This window comes from Xiphophorus hellerii, chromosome 22, assembly GCF_003331165.1.
Source record: "Xiphophorus hellerii strain 12219 chromosome 22, Xiphophorus_hellerii-4.1, whole genome shotgun sequence".
Classification (NCBI taxonomy): Eukaryota; Metazoa; Chordata; class Actinopteri; order Cyprinodontiformes; family Poeciliidae; genus Xiphophorus; species Xiphophorus hellerii.
Genome location: NC_045693.1, coordinates 11,640,334 through 11,661,433, shown reverse-complemented (window position 1 = coordinate 11,661,433; position 21,100 = coordinate 11,640,334). Strand labels below are relative to the sequence as shown.

General features: G+C 39.2%; 1 protein-coding gene across 1 annotated transcript; it reads right to left on the bottom strand.

The window, feature by feature from the left end:
- Positions 1–129: 129 nt before the first annotated feature.
- ston1 (stonin 1) lies at positions 130–20,208 on the bottom strand. The gene is made up of 11 exons (XM_032552947.1): positions 19,895–20,208; positions 13,716–15,606; positions 11,046–11,248; positions 5,374–5,475; positions 5,137–5,266; positions 4,940–4,983; positions 3,553–3,646; positions 2,968–3,458; positions 2,388–2,624; positions 574–663; positions 130–481 (listed from the first exon to the last, which is right to left on the bottom strand). Exons 2-11 carry the CDS (start codon positions 15,538–15,540, stop codon positions 374–376), a joined length of 3,324 nt encoding a protein of 1,107 aa, XP_032408838.1. The 5' UTR covers positions 15,541–15,606; positions 19,895–20,208; the 3' UTR covers positions 130–373.
- Positions 20,209–21,100: the final 892 nt, after the last annotated feature.

The window sequence follows — 21,100 nt, the reverse complement described above, 5'->3', positions numbered from 1 at the left end:
CAAATCTCTTCTTGGATCTTCCTTTCCACAGTTTCACACTTGGCTACCGAAAACACTCTGCAACAGGTGGAATTTCTTAGACATTTGGTGGGGAAAAAAACATACCAAAAGAAACCCCCAAAAACAAAGCAGAAGAGAAAGGGTCTTCGTTTAATAAAATTCTCTCAAACATAACATAAATCCCTTACATTTCTCTCAGTAAACTGGAGCAAAATAAACTAAAGGAAACTTCAAAGTTCCCACTTTCAGCCTTGGTTTGATAAATAATGACAAGAACTAACAGTGATTTGAAACAGAAACGGCTTAATGTGACTGTTAACTGAATTTCCACACTTCATTTTTATTCATGGTTTTCCTTTATGAAACGATCCGCTCACCACTCCGCTTCCCCTATAGCTTTAGAAAACACGTAGTCCCTGCCTCCGTAACTCATCACTCCATCCTTCAGGTGAAACTTCCAGCGATTTTTACTGCGGTGAATCTGCAACATGAACAAATATTGCAATATTTAATGTCCAGTGCTGGACTTTGTTTAGAGTCGGTTGTTCAGAATGAGGGAACGGACGTTCTTACTTTGTCATACTGACAAACGATCACATTGTCCGTGTCAAAAAGATCCAGGATGTCCTGTTCAACAACATCGTCCCCAGAATTAAGAGGATCCTAAATGACAGTGCATCATGATTAACAAAAATAAAGCCTACAATACAGCTGTAGGCCCTTTTTAAATATTTGGGACTCCAGTGAAGAAAATCATGAGAAGCAGGGAATTTTCCAGGAATACTTATTCAGCTAAAGTTAGCATAAAAGCAAATGATCCACTCAACCAGGAGGTCAAAAACAAAACAGCAGCTGCTCAATTATGGAGAATCAAAAAATTAAAAAGCAAACTAAATTTCTCCATCAACATTAATATCACGATTCTTTGCGGAGTTTGATGAAAACAGCATTAATTACAATTCAACGGTGAATTGGCTTCAACCTTCACAGATACCTTCTTTATTTAAAGGTGATAGTATTTATACTTAAAAAAAATATTTTGGAGGTGAAAATGAGGGTGATAAATACTTTAGGAAATGGAAAACAAAATTAGAGTAATTGTTTGATTTATGTAATCAAACAAAAATGCTCACGACGGTTTGCTCAGCCACCGATATATCCTGCATGTATATTTAAATTTAGTCTAAATATATTAGTTATTCCATTTATTTCATACATAATCTCACTGATTATTAAGAGTTTTCAGGAAATTGAACACAACTGCTGTGTTGCTGGGTGGTGCAGTAACAAAACATTGTGTTTGTTTTTTAATCTGCACCGTATTATTAAATTTGTTCCCACTCCAATTAACGGACTATTCTGCTAAACGTCACTACTACAGGCCTGTGGTCATTTCATCCCTTTACAGTTTTAGTTATTTCATAGCCAACTGCTTTAAGGGACAAAATTGTGCCAACACTGCGGTTTCATACCAACCGCATGTATTTTTATAGCCACCAGGGCGGCGCTGCTGTCCTCTCTTTGCTCCATCCTAAGCCTTTGAAAGAGGCAGAAGATTTTATCAAAGAATAAACTAAAGTAATAATGCAAATACACTGTTCAGTAAATACTTTGTTTTAGTGATCAAAAATAGAAGTTGATTTATTTACTTAATTGCACAGCACTGAGGAACTGCAGGCCTCCCTTTCTTCAGCTATGATCGGTGTTGATGTATCAACGATGAGGAAGAAAAGAGTTTCATGGCTGACACCTCAGCTCAGCAGAAAACACAAAAACCTTCATTTCATTTCCAAGAAAACAAAAACATCTGGGTGATCCCCAAAGAGTTCGAGATAATAATGAAAACCAAAGTGATTTTTTTTTAGGCTGGAGTAATTGTTTTACAGGCTAAATAAAAATGAAACAGCACTTCATAAAGAGTCAAACACGGTAGTGGTAGTGTGATAGTCTTGGGCTGCTGTGGGACCTAAAGGAGCCAAAGTTTCTTTCCTACATACTACAAGTGTGAGTTGGATTGATAGAACTGCGCCGCTCAGAGCAGCAGCAGGTCTGAACTTTGAGATTTTTTCCCTTTTTCAAACTTTCAATTTCATCTTCCTGGGGAAAAAGAAATTGCTTTTTTTGAGACAACCGTTCCTTCTCATTTGGATGCTGTGTAGCTGAACTGATTTTTGCCATAACCATAGCAACAGGGTGGCAGATGTTTATTGATTCCAAAGGGAATTTAGATACAGTATTGAAGAATTTGAATTTTTGTCCCTCCCTAAATAAATGACTGAAAACAGAGTAAAGCAAAAACAGGAAATTACCTACAACTGGACAAACACAATTCACACAGCTCAGTAAACGAGACAAAACATAAGACTGAACATGAAGGTCACCCTCACCTCATCTTCTACGTTGGCGAGTTCGCCCTCCGTGCCTTCGTCACTGCTGGAGGAGATGCTGTTGCTGTCGCTGCAGTTTTCCTCCTGCAGCACTCTGATTGCTTCTGCATTGATCAAACCCAGGAAGTCGCTCTCTTCCATGGGAGCCTCCTCTTCCTCCTCTGGGTCCGAGTCATCGGCAGGGCCATCCAGCTGAACGATATCGGACAGCTCTCTGTAGGGGTAGTCCAAGTCCAGCTTTGCAAAGAAACACAAGGAGGAGCTGGAGTTATGTGGTGCAACCTGAAGTTGATGCTCACTTGTTTCATCAAGTTCAAAATTAAAATGAAACAATCTGACAAGGATCTGCTACCTTTACAGCCCAAAGTGACATATTCTACTGTAGCATCTGCAGTTATTTTGAAAGAGACAACATTTTATTTCTCGTTTGGTTTATTAAAGCAATATGAACCAGCATTTTTCACAAACGCAAATTCTGCATTACTTTAGTCAAAGTTATGAAAACGCACATTGTATGTAAGAATTAAGTGGTATTCAACACAGTTGCTTGGAGGTTCAAAGAGGGAAAATGCTCAGTTACCCCAAGATCAGCTCCAGACTGGTTCCCAGCATTCCCAGCACCTAGTTTCCACACCCTGCTGGCTTTCTCCCTCTCCTCTTCTATCACTTCTTTCAGGATTTCGTCAATGTCTCTGCTTTGCTTCTTCTGTGCAAGAGCAGCCTCCTCTGCAGAGATCTGGAAGTCTAACAGCTGAGTGCAGGGAGAGGCAGGTTCAGACTGGGAGCTCGAATCACTTCCTCCCAATGTGACCTCTCGACCTGGAGGCTCCTGAGGAAGGCCGCTCTCCTGATTCAGGGTGAGACTGGTTCTCGATTGTGTGATGAAAGAATCGGAAGCAGAGCAGGACTCCGGCTCGTGAAGCGGGATGGGATTTGGTAGAGCTGCTGCTGCTGCTGCTGCTGCTGGCGCTTCGCTCTGTTCTGGGACGGTTTGAGCAACACGGGACGCAGCCTGCTGCCCCACTGGAGCTTGAGTAACGACGACAGGAACATTGACTTTGTAAAGTTGCCCTTCAGGAAACAGAAAAGGGAATTTTTACTTTCCAATAGTTACCATTTAAAACCCAAGAACAAGAAGGTAAGGAAGACTAAAGCTGTTCGGTACCAGAAGCCGTCTGCAGAGTGACGCCTGCCGGTATCTTAACGGAGTAGGGGAGCGCAGCGGGGAGCGAAAAAGTAGCAAGAGCTTTTGTTTTGTTCTGGTAAAAAGAGGAAATACAATGTTAGTTTTCAGATTTACATTTTAAAAAATTCACAGCAAATTCACAAAATACAGGTTCTACTAATAAAGATGTCTTATAGTAATGAAAATGTCTCTTCTTGGCAACATATGGCTTTATTTGTCCACATGTCTAATATTTAGGTTATGTGCCTAAGAGGTGGGGGGGGAGCTAAAATAAGCAAATGCACCATAAAATTATGAAATCAAGTTCATAATTAAATGCAATTATTTATTACATTAAAAGAAAAATTTATTGAAAAAATTCCAATTAAATTCTGAAAATATGCAGAAATTTTTTTGTTAAATGGTGGAAATCCCAGAGCTAATCTGTTCATTTTATGCTCTTATTTAGTATTATAAAGTTTTACATCTTTTTTTTTTTTTTAAAGGCAATTTGCTTTGATTCTTTGTTGCAATTAAGAATGATGAGATCAGATGCAACTGATTACCAAATTTATGAAAATTAACTTCAACCCAATTAATTTAATCCAAAAGACAAAAAAATAATATCACTTTTTCATCCCTTCTTGCGTCATTTTAACAATCAGAGGAAAGTAACGAGGACAAGGCAGCTGATTATTGTGATCCTGAAATAAAACAGTTGCTTCTATACATGAAGCGAAGTGGAGAAAGTCTGTTTCTTAGATAAAACCCAAGACCATTTTACCACATCTGGAGACAGGACTGTCTAAAGAAAACATGAAAAATATCCTGGGACTTGGACAGTGAAGCACCCAGATGATATTTATGTGTCAACTCAGTCATCAATTTCAATAAAATAAAACTTTAAAGAAGCCATACATTTAAAAACACACCAGGAGTATATTGCTTCAAAAGACAAAAAAAATTGAAGTGAGTCAAACTCCCAGGACTTTAATCCCATTAAAATCTCTGTGCTTTTCTTAATCCTTTATGAAATTATGGCACTTCAGCATGGTAAGATTAAATAATGATTTTGCTGAAGCTTTAAATATAAAAAGCAAAATACTTGTCAGTTTCAAACCTTTTTTGCCATGACTGAATAAAAAAAAAGAGGAATACAAGTTACTTTTCAGGAGCTTTCACAGAACTCACCAGGTATTTTAGGTAACTTTAATAAAAGTTACATTCAGTCACATTCAGAGCTTACCAAATATTTTCCAGAACTTTTATGGCTTTCTCCATAAATGTACCAAGATCTGGAAAAGTTCTGGATAAGTTTCTTGTAAGTTACCAGTAAGCTCCAGGAAGGTATGAGCTGTATGAAACTGACCGTTTCTATGACACTTACCTGGACCGGTAAGCTGTGGACGTTCTGACCTGTTTGCATCAAATCTGGAGAAAGAAAAAGAAAACAGAATCTAAACAGGTGACACCCAAACAAGCCTCCCTCCATTTAAATGATTTCAATAGTTCTTACAGTGACACAATGATTAAACTTAATTGACTGATTAGAGAGGTAAGATGCTTAAAGGTGTGGATCATCACCTAGACGTTCCTGGTTCTGGTCGGCCTGTGAGTAGCTGGCAGGAAGCTGGAGAACAAAGTTGGAGGAGTTGTTGTTGTTCTTCCTGAAGTCCTCCATTGCTTTGGACTGCATCACTTTTGACTCCCAAAGCTGCAGAGAAGACACAGCGGCGCGTCTTCCTGGTGTAGTTCACCCTCCCCCCGCTAGGTGGCCTTACTTTGTTGCGCTTGGAAACTTTTGTTTTCTGCTTTACTCACATGCCTCAAGTCGTCCAGCACTCGATCTTCAAGGCCTTCATCCAAAAACAGTTCCTTCATGCCGTCAATCACATCATCCATGATGGACAGGTAGAGTTTGGCCTGCGGAAATAATTAGGATAAAAAAATAAAAACAAGCCGTAAGATCAGCCAAATATGTTCTCTATAGATAGAGTAAATAAACATTTCCGAAATAAAGCAGCTTTTGGAAACAAGTGTGACTTTTCTCACCACTGGGCCTGAATTATTCAGCATCGTATAAGTCAGACTGCGTATCAATAACAGTGAACCTGGAAGCGTAATGCAGAAAAATCACGCTGATAACCCTCCGTCTGTTTCCTGATCTTGCACACAGGTGACAGTAATTATCATCATCAAGCTCCAGCCCAAAGGAGCAAAACCCGAGGTGACGTCATAGGCGGGTTAAAAAAAAACTGCGGTCCGGGGCGCAGAGATCCAAAAAGCCCTCCTTCAAAACACCAATGATACAAAACAACCGCAAATCATGATATTATTATCAGTGACATTACTGAGGTAACATCTGTATATATGACAAGTTGGGTTGAATATAGTGCAAAACTACTGTGCATTTGTATTAGCACGATATACTTTTGGGATTATTTCAGTGTCTTAGTGTTTATTTTTGAGCTATTTTTCTATTATTAGTTATGGAAGATGATTTTTGTATCCGATGAGAATCATTAAAATTACCTTTGCCTATTGATAGGGCGTTTATAAAAACCCCTCTTTGTGTTTTTATGTAGAAAATTATTTTTTTTCCTGCTTGCCGTTTAGTTACTGAAACTCTGAGAACATCTGCTGCATGGCATACTTTTCTTTTTCCACTGGGGCTTATTGTGCTACAATTATAGGAGCTCTTAGCACTTCCTTGTTTACAGTGGGGAAATACAAGGCAGGTCTAGACGAGGTCAGCCAGCAGTCCCTATAGACTATGAAGTCAGACAACAATGTGATCCGTAGGATTAATGTCTGGAGATGTGGAGGGATCCAGTTGAAGCATTTTCAGCTTCATAACACAATGATAGCTCCTATATGACCTGCTGTAGTCTGGGTTAGAAAGCTGAAAATGTAATGACTAGAAACTGCATATAAGACACATAACTTTTTCCCTCTTCACTGTTTGCAGGTGAGATTAACTTTGGTAATTAGAATTACCAAAGTTATTTGCTAAATAATCATTTTTATTTTCTTTTTAATAATAGCATTTTTCATTTCTAGAAGTTGGCAAACAGTTATTACCTTTAAAATGTTTTAAGAAAGCTCAGATCATGATGGTACATAGGTTTTTCAACCTGAAATACATTTAATAAGCAACATATGTGTTAAAGAGAGGCACACTTCATTCTGCCCTTTTTTTATGACCCGATGAAAAACTTGTGGACCTCAACAAAAATCCAGATTAAAAAACCTGGTTTGCAAACGCATCCAGGTAAAAATACTAAAAATGATCTTTTATGGTCTAATGAATGTATGTTCATAATACGTCCATAATAACCATAAATATACATTTAGACAGAGAAGGAAATGTGAAGGCAGCTTAATGTTGTGGTGGTTTACTGCAGGAGGGACTGGTGCGTTTTATTAAACAGATTTTATCATGGAAAAAAAAAAGATATTTCGTGGAAATACTGAGACATCAACCAGGAAGTTGGCCACAAAAGGGTCTCCCACATTGATAATAACCATAAGCATATCAGCAAAGGATAATGATCCTGATAAAGCTCATTATACTTAATAATCCCATTTTACCTCTGAAAATAGTGTTTTCTTCGTTTTTATAGGTAAAAGTCAACAGGTTTCCCGTCATTACATCCTCTTTTCCAGTTTAAAAGAAAATATATTTCAGTCCTGCTTTATGGTTACTTTCAAACAAAAAACAATGCAGTAAACTGAATCTAGTACACCACTGCAAGCTGAACCACTGAACCCAGAGTACGACATACAACCAGTTAAAAAATATCTATCGTTTTGTTTTGTTTTTTTTGCAAAAAGAGCCTTATCCTTTTCAAAACTTTATGTTCAATAGATTCACAGCAGCATAACTCCTGACCCCTTCTTCCTCTGAGCTGGCTGCTCGCCGATTACGGCTCTCTTTCCGGCCTCGAGGTCGACTCTTCCTCTGCCGAGGGCGAAAGTGCTGCAGCTGAAAGCGGCAACATGAAACACATCTCCACACAGAGCAGTTTACTGTAGCTGTCACTTTGCTACAGAGCTGCTCTAAATTTTGCACTTAAGTTTATGCTGCAAATATAGAAAAGTGAAGACTTGTTCTTAAGATACATGGCATAGCCATCCACTCTGGAACTACATGTTTAATTTATCAGCACATATCTTGGAAATAGAAATTACTCTGTCATTTAAATAAATTTTAGATTCATAAAATGTACCTTCAGTTTCAGCTTCTTCATAATACATACAACTAAACCCAGTTTCATTATTGAAGAGTGGTAAAAGGAGAGCCACTGTTGAAATAAAGCCATAAGTAGCCCTGGCTCACTGCAGTCAGATACAATCATTTTTTTTATTTTTATGGCCACATGCACAACGTGTGTGGCAGAAAACTAACATTTCACATTATCCTATAATGAAACAAGGTGGTAGCTGCATCATGCTGTGGGGAGGCTTTTCCTCAGCAGAGATGGAAAACTTTAGACTCACTTTTCAGCAGAACAGCCTGAAACGTACAACCAGAGTTACAATAGAAAGGATCAGATAAAAAAATATTCATGCGTTTGAATGAAATGGTCAAAGCTGAGGCCTCAGCACCATCTGGAATGTGTGAAAACTTTTCTAAACTGCAGTTTATGAATGCTCTCATTCAGATTTCAATCACCTTGAGTTATTTTTGCAAAGATAAATTTCCACCTAAAGAAAGAAAGAAATCAGTGTCTGGCTGAGCAAAGCAATCAGAATCATGCCCTGAAGGGTTTGATGTTGTACCAGCAGCAAAATGTGTTTAAACAAAGTACAGCATTAACTTGGAGGCCAATAACACATCAACACCACTCCTTGATCCTCTGTATATTTACACACTACTTTTTGTTGATTTATTACCTGAAAACACCATAAACAAGTTGAAGTTTCTGATTGTGACTTGACAACACGTCAGAAAGCATAATCTTTGTAGAGGCTGTAAACAATGAAGGGGTAACATAACCAGAATACATCGTTTTGGGACGTTCTTTTTCACAAAGGGAAGAACTGGATGAGTTCCTGCAAGTCGAAGCTTCTGCCAGGAGTGAGTCATGAAAAGAAGAGCCAAAACATAAGCCTTATAAAACAAGAGTAATCTGGTGAAACAATGGCGATCCGTGTGCAGCTCTCTCTCTCTCTATCTAAGCGTGCCAATCCGGCGTGTTCAGCTCCGGCTCTGATGTTTTCTCTGCTGGCCACTTACCTTTACACCATGTAGCACTTCGGAAAATCATTACCGGAGCGCTGCATGCAATCTGTTGAGGAACACGGTGTCAGTACTGGATATCTCATCCCGCTATCAAAGGTACAATCACTGAGAGCCAGAAGTACATCTCATTAAATCAACCTTTTGCTTTTGCTGCGTAGATTTAAACTCAAGAATTTGTCCCAAGTTTAATGGGTGGAAAAGAACAAAATAACTACTCAGTCGTAAAGGTTTAATTCAGTTTTTATTCTTGATGCACATAATATCCAGCGTAAGCCAGGTACCTCATACATAAAATAAAAAAAATAAAAAAATTACCTTCACCATTTTTAATTAATTCTTTTATTCAGACCTTATTCCCAGCCAAGAGGCAAAAAAGACCTCATAATAAAGATTTGATTTGCTTAAATAAAATTAAAGTCGTCCATAAAGCAGCCTTCGTTTAGAGTCAGGGGTCAGCTCTGTATTGATGATGACAAAATGCTGGTAAGTATGAAAGTCTAAAACTGCCACAATCAGATAATATACCCATAATTTTAAATGAAATTGTTAATTTTATCATATTAGTATGTAAAAAAAATACTAAATACACATCATGAAATGTCAAAAACAATTAAAACTTAGTAGTTTAATGTTGTATTTATGTTATATAATTTTTTGACTTCATTCCTATGCAGCAGCCCACCATGAAATGTCAATAGCAGCTTTTATAACACACACTGAACAGGACAGATAAGAATGTTAATGAAATAATACAATAATTTATTCTTTATTTGATGCCCTTACACTTTCTAAATTGTATCTATTTATACAATTTATATATGTATATATTTAACTCATATTTGTGGTTGAATTGTGGCAATTAATAATTAATTGTGCCTTGTCAATAATGAGGCTCATACTGTCTCACAGTAAAGTTAAGACATGAGTTTGTACATTCATTATTACCAACAATGCTTCAAATACCTTTCTTCTCATGTAACCTATCAATAATAGAAGATGCTTTAGTACAAATTTAAAGGAATGATTCTTAAGTCTGTTTGACAGAATTGTAAGAAACGGCCTGACCCCCAACTAAGATGATGAAAATAAATGATGATTTTAGCTGATTACTGGATAAATTCTGTTTAGCATGACTTTAATGAGACTGTGAGTCATTCCGGAGAGCAGTGCAGAGAGGATGCGAATGCAAGATTTTATATACACACAGTAGTATAGAAATATAATTAATAAATCTATTGTAAAATCTATATAAAGTGCTAGGCAAAAAGAATGTTAAGTTGTTTTAAGCCTAGAGACATTCAGTCTCAGGGTTAAGGATGCAGAATTTCATGGGAAATACAACCAGTTACGGAAGAATTATCTGAATCTGACAAAAACCTCAAAGCCTCTCAGTACCCTCACGTTTTTTGATCCTCATTAGGATGATTTTGGAAAGAGTGTCGAGCTAAAGAAATGCCGTTTTGGAAATTACTGGGTCATACAACCAGATTGCCTCTGTGAGTCTGTTTCAATCCATTTCTTCTCCACTTCCACCTTAAAAAAAAAGACAAAAACACACAATTAGAGAAACCAATATAGAGTTTGAGCTACAGTGGAAATAAAAAGTCTACAAATCCCTTTTAAAATCCCAAGTTTTTACAATGAGAAAAATATGATCCCTCATACAATCTGCACAAATTAAATTTGAAAATTACATTTTGCAGGGGAAAAAATGCAAAATCTAAAGCTAAAATAATGTGGCTGCACAAATTTCTTATATCTTGAGATGTGGCCGTCAGCATTAACCACATAACTCTGCTATTATTTAAAGTGCATCTGTTTAACCCTAAATGAAAGTTAAGCTTGGTTTTTTTTTCTGACATAGTCATATCTTACAGCCAAGTCATGGCCACAGGCATCTCAGCGTCAAAATGTATCAGTCAGGAGATGGGCACAAAGTAATTTACAAGCCATTAAATTCATCATAGAGCAAAGTAAAACCACTCATTATCAAGTGAGGAAAATAGGACGCATCAGTGACATTAGCAACACCAAATAGGAAGAAAATAAATCACATTATTTGTGTTTCTATTTTGCGTTTTTTCTCCTAAAAGATTTCGGTTTGTTTTTCAGTCAAGCAATTCAGGTCAGGGATGACGATGAGGGTCAAAAAGGCTCTGAAGTAATTTATTTTGGTTCCATCTCTTAGCATGTGTCCGCAGACTTTAATTCACCTTGTATAATGAAGTTTCCTGAGGACTCGTCTCACCTGACAGTGATAGCGCGTCCACTTGGTCACGTGTTTCTGCGGTTGAATGTCGTTCACAGTACCGAGGGACTTGACCCTGGTCTGCGACACGACTGCGCCCGAGATTTCACATTCCATGGAGACAAAGGGGTACCAGTCACTGGGGATCTCCTGATCAGATCCCAGCTCCAGTTTACAGGAGAATGAATGGGGATGATCCACTGCTGCAAGAGGGGGGGGAAAAAACAATGTGCTCTTGTAGTTAACAATGGTAACAGCAGCAAATAAATATGCAATGCCAAGTAAGCCAAAAGTCCTGAGGGGCTCATCAAAAATGGATAAGCAAGGGTGAAGCATGCAGCGGACCTTAGGTGCAAAGAGAGACAATAAAGCTGAAATCTGCAGAGATTTTGTTGCCAAGTTTTGATTTTGTAAAGCTAATCTACCAGTTCTGATTTTATCTTAATATCTTAATTTTTCCTTATCAAATATAAAAAAGCCAGAATACTTCTAGCTTTTGGGGAAAACCAGAGTAAACTTCAAAATGCTTTCTTAGTAAAATAAAATGACTTTCTCACAGACAGCCCAGAGCCATCTCTCCTTACATCACAGATAATCTACAAATACAACTAAATCCTCCAGGTTTGCAACAGATGTGTCTGTAGATAAAACATGACTAAAAATGATTTCAAGTTGCCTTTTGAAGACAGGTTATGCTTCACTAAATTTGTAGCTGCAAATTGTACCACAAGAAGTTCAGTGACTGATATGAGATCTATTCTAAATAAATAAAAACCGAGTTTAACAATAAAGGGAAGAATGGAGTAGATGCAAGATGACTCTTCTTCCAGCTGATCCACAGGCGCCCAGGTTAGTCATCATTAGTCTCTGTTTGTAGAGGAATTAGATTTTTATCTTAAAAAGTGAGATTTCTGAATGGCTGGTAACGCATCCTAACTCAGTATAATCTTTGACAGAAACAGTCAGATTCCTCAAACGGATAAAACAAAACACAGTCAGACTTTTGTTTATTTTCTGAACTTTCTGCAGCCGCCTGAACAAATACCCAGCATGCCTCAGTTGAAAATGGAGTTTCTCTGAGCTTTTGTGCTTTCTCTTCAAAACGATCATTGATACTAAAAATAGCTACATTAGTCTTCTTCCCTCATTAAGTTTGAGGCGTGAGACCTGAGAGCCAAAAAATCTCTGATCATGAAAACAACTAGAGGAAAAAAAATCTGATTTTTGCTACCAATCACTGATCAGAACCTGGTTTCTGTGTCCAATTCTAAAATATTTCTGTCAGCTGTTGTTCTTTGTGAAATATTTTCATGTTTTCTGATTTTTTTTGTTTGTATCCACCTATGTCACAGGTTTGATTCATTGCTCATTTTGACTACTTTTACTTCCAAAAAACAAATATTTTTCTATAACTTTATGAGTGGTCTTGAGCCCATTTCCTAAGGCTTTCCGGAGAGTCTAAATGATTTTGGTTGCTCAACATTTAAAAATACAACTACACCCACTACATCCAAAATATTTTACACCTTAATTACATCCTGTTAAGATTACTTCCAGTTCTTTTCCATTCTGTCTACAAAATATTCAAAACGCTGCTGATCACCTTCTGATTGGAAAAAAAAAAAAATAGTGACAGCTGTTCTGGCTTTGCTGCACTGAACATTAAAGGATCCAGTTAAAATTTTTTTGGTTGTTTTCAGGATTTCAAACAATATGACACCAACTTATTTCTCTGAACATTTATGAGATTCACACACCAGTTACTGCTGGAGTCAAAGCCAGAAGTAACACAAACCTTTCATATGTTGTCAGTCAGAGGTGTTCCAACATTCGATTATTTAACCTTCCAGGTTAAAATACAAAAGTTTTTCTCTCTTTTAATTGTAATTGTGTAACTGTTTTATCAGATTTACTATATTTCTGCAAAATTTTATTGTATTTTAATTGCAGCATGACCTTGAATCAGCCGGCTATAGAATGGATACCAGAGCAGATAGCTCTGATATTATACAATTAATAAATATTAACCCTTCTTTATTCTGTCAAAAATAAAATGTTCACATATTTGGTCTCTTCTTCTTTTCCCTCTGTTGTTTAGAGAACCTTCAGATTGACCTTTGTGTTTTTCCTTCAGAGCAAAAGACTCCCATTAAACTAAAACATCATCATTCTGGATGCATAGGAATGAAGTTTCATATCAGCAGAAAGTTTTCTGTCAGTTTCATAACAAGATTTTAGGGATTTTGGAGACTTTCTCCCATCTGTTGCATGAGTAAATTTGGTTGGATACTAGATCTGGGTATGCCAGCTGTTGTTTTAAGACTTGATTGTCCTCCATTAGCATTTCTACTTAACTGATTTTAAATTCCTCTTAATCTCATCAGTCTTAGATTCTTTCATCGGATGTCCTAATTTTGTTTTTACATGAATGTATATTGTATTTTTTGGTACCAGCAGCAACAACTTATCTCTTTTAATTGTAATTGTATAGCTTTTTATCAGATTTACTATATTTCTGCAAAATTTTCTTGCAGAAATTTTGTTTTGAAATATCAAGTTATACTTTTCTGGTTTATGTTTTTTGTGGAAATATTCTCAAGCTGTAGCATTTCTTAAGGTTACCAGTATGAGAACCAATTCATTTCAATCAATCTCTTCATGAAGTGTTACCTGTGTTCTTGGCAGGCAGTCTATCGATCCTCCACACAATGGCTGAATAAACATTCTCGTACTTGACAGACCCGATGGACACCTGCATGACGGGCTGTGAGTCCGTGGCTCTGACTGAGCCCAGGCAGGCGTTTCTGTTCATTCGGGCCTTCAGCGACCTTTGCCGCAGCAAGGCCACCGTCTGCGTCACCTTGACCCAGTCACCTGGAACCGGGACGCAGATCACCACGTTTTCACACAGCGGTTGGGAGGTGTCGGACGTCCTGAGGGAGGAGAGGAAGGTGGCGGACATGTTGAGGAAGGCCTGCAACTCCACATAGGCTCCTTGGACCGTGACCACGGCTTTGATCGAAAAGGGAATCTCGGTGCAGCCCAGGACCGCTGTTTTGTACCGCATCAGCTCCACCCTGCACGCATCCGGAGGGGAGAACTTGATGAGCCGGGACATCTGAAACTCAGTCTCGTTCACGCATTGGTGAAAATGTCGGTCGGTGATCTCCATCCAGAGGTCACTGTCCTCCTCGTACCCGTAGCTGGAGTTAGAATGCAGCAAGCCGAGATCGTTCAGGGCGAGAAAACAGTCGCCCTGTCCGCTCAGGAAGGCCAGACAGTGGATCTGGGTGAAAGCTGCTCTCTCCATGACTGTCCCCGACTTATCCAGCTGTATCCAGATGTGGTCAGTGACCTGCAGCGACAGCTCCTGCTCCTCGTACTGCCGCCTCTGCTGATGCTGTATGCTCAGCTTGAAGATCTCCTCCTCCATGGAGACAACCAGATCCTCCATGTCCTCGTGCGCCGTGGAGCCAAACTTCAGCAGCTGCTCCACCTCCGCCTCATGACTCACCTCCAGCTTTGGGTGGAAGCGCTTCTTCTCAGTGTAAGAGAAGAGCTCCACCTTGAAGGTGAGGACCTTCCTAGGCTCGCTGTAGCTCTCCACCTTCAACTCCGACGGCCTGCACTGGGGGAGGAGCTGAAACTCTTTGTACGGCTTCTCCAGGCCTTTCTCGTAAAACATCTGCAGCACGCCTCCGGGCAGCAGGCGGAGATAGATGGGCCCCCACTGTCGGGACGACATGCGATTCTTTTTTTCAGGAATCCTGAGCATGACGGGCCAGCCGTCCCTCTTCTGACTACGGAAAAGACCCCTAGGGACGAACTGTGCCGAACCATCGCCTATCACTTCGTTTCTTCCCTCCAGTATGTCCGTATGTCCCTCCTTTCCTACTTGCAGGTCTTCCAGTTTATTGCAGACAAAGGAGAAAGGGTTCTGGGGTTGGTCGCGGGGAGGCGTGCTGCCATCTTTGGTCCGAATAAAGAATCGCGGTAGGCTGTTGTCTGTGTCTGAGTCTGAGGAGGAGCTGCTTATATCCACGCTCCGTCTGGAATCGTCCCAGAAGGGGTTAAAGTGACCAGAGTTTCCCCTGAAAGCTGGGAAGGGGCTCGGCCCATCCGCGGGTTGACTCGGAGTCTCTGGTGCCGGTGAGGGCACTGAGACGCCCGATGGGCTGGAAAAACTCCGGAAGAAGGAATTTTTTTCGCACGATGGGCTAGCGCTGGTGGAGACTCTAGTCACAGGAGTACTCAAGGCGCTGCTGCAGGGTCTGAAAGACTTCCCACTGGAACCTGACTGGCTTTGAGGGGATTCCAGCGACCTGCTGAAGCTCCAGGAAGTGTCTTTGATTGGAGGAAGCACCAACTTCAGACCATTGGGACGTGGTACTGATGCTTTGATAAGAGCAGGTGACTGCAGGGGCTTCTGAGGCGATGAGACCGGCGTGACTTCGTCGTCAAAGGTGACCCAGTTGGAATGGTTAGTGGAGCACATGGCTGGACGCTTCAAAGGACAACGGCTCCTGGATCACAGGTCCTCCGATTCAAAGTCTTTTTCCATCTGTCAAAGGAACAAAAACAGGAGTCAGAAAGAAATATTAAAAAAGATTTTCAGTTGCTAAAGATAAAAATTAAACAGGATTTTAAACACAAGCTCCAGTTATCACAGAGAAAACACGACCCTGAGGACATTAATAGAGCATTTTTCCTGAGGGCAAATTCCTAAAATAAAACTCATGCCTGTCACTCCATCGGCTTGATCTGAAGATTATCTTTCAGCCTTGAAGAGGCTGGAGCTGCAGTGAGAAAAGATACCAATGAATTTGTAGTCAATTTAAATTTATTGTATTTGATTAACCTGTTTTGATTTAGAATTTATTGTATTTTATACCTCAGGTAAAGTTGATAAAAATACCACACTGCCTAACTTTTTCTGACTTTTTTTATGCTACAACCACAAACCTTTATGTTTTATTGAGATAAAACACAGTTCCAGTGTATAATGTTATTTGCAAAATTAAAGTTTATTAGTTTTTGAGATCCATATATCACTTGAAAATCATCTCAAAACAACATTTTCATTTATTGCAATAATTATTAAAACAATTTATTGTCCAGCAAAATTTGTTCCCTACTGATCTAAACCAGGAATGTCCAACTCCTGTCCTCAAGAGTCCCTGTCATGTATATTTAAGATCTTAACAAGAGCTGGACATCTCTGATCTCTCCAATCAACACTTTCAAAAGGAACAGTCACTTATTTTTCTGACTGCATTTTGGTTAGAATCTCAAAAAAACCCTTTAGATTCAAAGGTTTGAAAGAACTGCATATTGTGCACTTTCAACTTCCTGAGATCTGATTAAAAAAATAGGATGGTCTAAATATTTTATGGTGAACTTGCTCCAAAATGCATCTGAGAGAAGTTGGTCGTTGTGGCAAAAACCCAGCCACATTAAAGGGTCTGATTGGTCCATAATGTGATGCAGCAGCTGGTAAAGCAAGAAGCTAGAGAAACATAATGCCTGTTTAATGTCTCTGCCACTGCTGTAGGATGAACGTCATAGATGTGAGACATATTTCCAAAAAAATAATTAATTTGACAGCAGATAGAGATTAAACATGCTGCAATCCTCATACAGTCTTGCAGTTAATTTTCCTGCAAATCAATCATCGTCTGTCCTTTGATGTGCTGGCAGCTCTGCTCTCAGAAACATCAGGCTCAAAGGCCACAGAGAGAAGCCACTTATGAACTGCTGAAGCTCCATCTCCCAATAAAGACAAGCAAGCTGAAAGCCTCAATTACAGCCTCCCTCCTCCCTCCAAGATCACAGCCACCACTTGCAAGTTGGAAACATCCGATGGAAAGTTCCCCTCGGTATTAATATACTCGGGTTTTGTGAGGGATCCAATTCGGGAAGAGCGGATTGACAGCCACTCAGTCAAACACAGAAGAACATCTTCCTAATGAGAGGATGTTTGTAAATCATACGCACGCATCCGCAAGTTCGCCCGTCCTCTCCGACTTATAGAAGGCAGTCAGCTTTGATTCAAAGAGAAGGATGTGTTCTTTCAGGAGGAGGGAGTTCACTGACAGGCTTATTTCCAGTTTTCTTCCTGGGCTCTCTCGCAGGCGGTGCAGAAATGAGACGCAGCTAAATCTATGGAGGACAAAAGAACACATTCCACTCATTCCTCTGGGACCAGCGGCTTTGCACACAGGAAATACCCGCCTGCTCCACTTGTGTGAACTTACAACAAATATTATCCATGTCACTTTATCACATTCTGATGCGTCTGGTTATTAACCTGAGTCAAACTCAAGCAGACATGCAGAAAGAGAGACTCTGCAGTTCAATACAGGCACAGTATAATACAAGAACAGAGATGCTTTATTTGGACGTTTTTGCACTTTGAAATTCTTAATTTTAAAAAAAAAAGTGCAACTGAATCAAAAACACGTCAGCAAACATCCAAGTTTTCACAGTGGAGCTGTCCCCTCTGGGGAACTGAGGTGAAATGTTCTGACCGTGACAGAAACCAGTACTTATCGTCATTTAGCCACAAACGATGACTGAGCTGAAACAGCTCCAGAGTAAAACTGCTGAGCTGAGAGAAAAGAAAAAAAAGATGAGCATGCAGATGCTTCCTGATGACACGAGGCAGGTTCCTGTTGGATCCTCTACATGTTTCCTGCTCATCGAGTAAGTCTGTGGTTTTCCTGGGATGACATGAATATAAAGGCCATGGCACACCCTCAAGTTTAATTTAAAGCGAAAAGATTTCTGTTGTGACAAACAATGACGATGTAATCCGGGGCAGTGGCTGAAAATGAGATGAGCCATCTCCAAGGGAATCTCTATCACCAGCTTAAAAAACAGAAAAGAAAAGAAAGGAAAATAAAAGAAAAGAAAAGATAGCTTCAAGCAAAGCAAAGCTAATAGGGGAGTCTGGGTCCTGCAGTTGATTTTTTCCGCTCATACACTTAATAAAGTTTTTATTGTTGCACCCGTAGAGTTTGTTTCAGACGCAGCTTGACTGGGAGGGGAAAAAAAAGGATATATAGATTAAATATGTGAGTGTGTGCAGTTTTCTCTCAGGCAATTAGGGAAGGCTAATGAGGAAAAAAAGAACAGTTAAAGTTAAAGTTGGGCTGTCACTTGTGGAAATAATATAAGATTATTTTCAGGAGAAGTAAAACAGTCTGTGGGCAAGGATTCTGCTTGTACTGTGAATGTATTAAGAGGAAATGTAGATTTTACAAAACCAAGCTGGTTTAAAGGGCAAATATCATCATAGTTTAGCGCCAAAACCATCCTAAAAAATGGGAATTTTAAAACATTAAATTAGAACCTGCCTAAACGGCTTGATTTTAGAAACAGAGAGAGAGAGAAAAAACAGAGTGGTTTTAAGTTCACTGTTGGAAACACTTTTTGCTCTAGTATGAAAAAACTGAAAACTTGGCTTCAAATAATAGAACATCTTTAAAGCTGCAGTATATAACTTTTATAAACAATATGTTTTCTTTACATGTTTCTTAAAACTGGCACTATGTCTCACTATGTGATTGACAGTGATAAGTTCTTCCTCTTGGCTCTGATTGGTTGTTTCTGACTGGGAGCGGTGAATGAATTTCTGCAGATGGCAGTAGAACCACAGGTAATCTGTCACACATTATTTTGTTGACAGTTCTAACAAATACATAAAAAACATATTGTTTGTAAAAAATTACATACTGCAGCTTTAAGAGACATTGATAATAATGTTTCTGCCACAGCTATTAGCAGTGAAGCAGCAGCCATATTGGATTGTGATCTCAGGATTGCTCCACTAGCATTGATTTTCCTTTTGGGACTCTCATTTTAGGAGACTTCTTGTGGTTTTCCCGACTTGAAACTCTGAAAAATTAACTTCCGGGTACACAAATGTATGGATTTCCGAACTGCCTACGTTCGGAACTCCATGCCTGACGTCGCCACTCTTCGGCTACTTTCGGCTAATGTCGGGGTGCTTGTCTTTTATCTTTCACGACTTCAGACACAGAAACTATTATGACTATCAACAACTACACGTAAGAACACAATGAACAGTAATTAAAAAACAAACTTGTATCCCTTTTATTAGACTAGACTTTTACAACGAATTACACAGTGGTCTTAAAGTGCAAAACACGCTATACAGCAACACCCCAGAAGGTAGTTTTAAAATATTTTTTTGTTGAATTACTTCCGTTTCTGAGTTTCGTTGTGCCAGCCACATTTACACAGGTTTAGCTCTTGAAACCAAAAGTGAACAAAGTCTCTTTCATTTTGTTTATTTTTTTAAAGTTCTCAGCTGAACTTACGCATTAGAAAAGCCACATTAAAATGCCATTCCTTTTCGTAAATTAACTGGATCTCCATCTCGTTTCGCATCTTGATGCACTGTTAGCACCATTGTTGCACGCAGAGGGGGGTCAGTAAATCCCGGCCAAACACACTAGTTACCGAGTGAACAATTTAATTTCTCCCACAGCAGCTGGTAGAAAACCAAAACAGAACGAGGATGCTGTCATCCACAACAGAGGCCCCTGTAACCCGGACACAGAGGCCCAATTCGGGTCCCAGTTTAGTTTTACTGTTATGACAAACACACTCGGAGTTGTTGTTACAACTTTTAAAGCTGTATCACTGCATGCAACATTTACTCACAGCAGAACCAAAACGGACTAAACACCGAGGTCACCAGCGTCTACAAACACCCCGAAACTTGCTCATGTCCCTGATTTTTTTTTTTTTTTTTTTAAAGTGTCCATGTTTGTTTTTGTTTTGTTTTTTTTTGCGGGATGCAAAAGAAATTCATGAATACTCACAAAGTCCCGCCGAACTGTTGTGCTTTAATTCAGGTCATGACCGCCGCTTGATGGACACGTCTGAACTCCGCTGTCGGCAGTCTTTTACTCAAAATGGCAGAGTGTAAATCCTGGGAGTTTTCACAGCATAGCGCTTCCCCTCCCGAGTTTACAGACCGTCTTCCAACCGGACAGAGTGGTGGTGTGTTCAAGGCTGTCGGACTTTTGGAAACCGGTCACATTGCGCGTAGAAACGTAGCAAGCGGAGAACACAGCAGACTTTGCGACTAAATAACAGCAGACCAGACTTTGGTTAGACTATTTTTGGTTTGGGTTTTGCTATATTTTTAACTGTGGTCTTTATGAGTCTCTGTTCTTGGTGCGTCACGCTAGTGAGGATGATACAGCGGATGTCTACATGCCCCACAATTCAAAAACAGCAAGAGCCCGCTTAGTTTCCCTCGAAAAGGTATTCACACCCCAGAACTTTTTCATTTTCTGTCACTTTACAAACACAAACTTTAGTATATTTCATTAAAATGCTTGCGATAAAGCCTAAATAGCTTTAAGTTAACAATTTAAAATTACAAGAGGGGGAAAAATGACATTCACACCTAAACCTTCAGAAACCACTTTATTGGTGATACTGAAGCTGAATCTTTTAACCATCATGCAAAACTATAAGAAAACTAAAACTGACTCACACTATCATCCCCTTTGTGAAACATGGTGGTGGCAGTCACATGTTGCGGGGTTGTTCTACTTTAACAGTGACAGGGAATCTGATGAAAACTGACAGTAGGATGTATGGAGCTAAATATATGCCAAAACAGGAAGAAAACCTCTTAGGACTTGGAGCTGGGGTGGGGATTCATGTTCAAGCAGAACAAACCCTAAACATACACGTAGGGGTACGATTAAATAATTTAAATCAAAGAATATTCATGCTGTAATGGCCTACTCAAAGTTCAAACCTGCAGCAGCTGAGAAACTTGAAAAATACTATTGGCAGTAATGATCCAGGCAGGCTGAATACCATCGTATCTGTTACAGTTTTTATTTTCTGATTTACAAAAACCTTTTAAACCATGTATCATCATATGTTACTGCTGTTTTCTCTTAACTCCCAAAAAACACTAACCAAAAAGCATAAGTTCAAGAATACTTTTTAATTATTTTTTTTTTGCTTGTTGGTAGTAATAAAAATAGACATGTATATTTCATCTG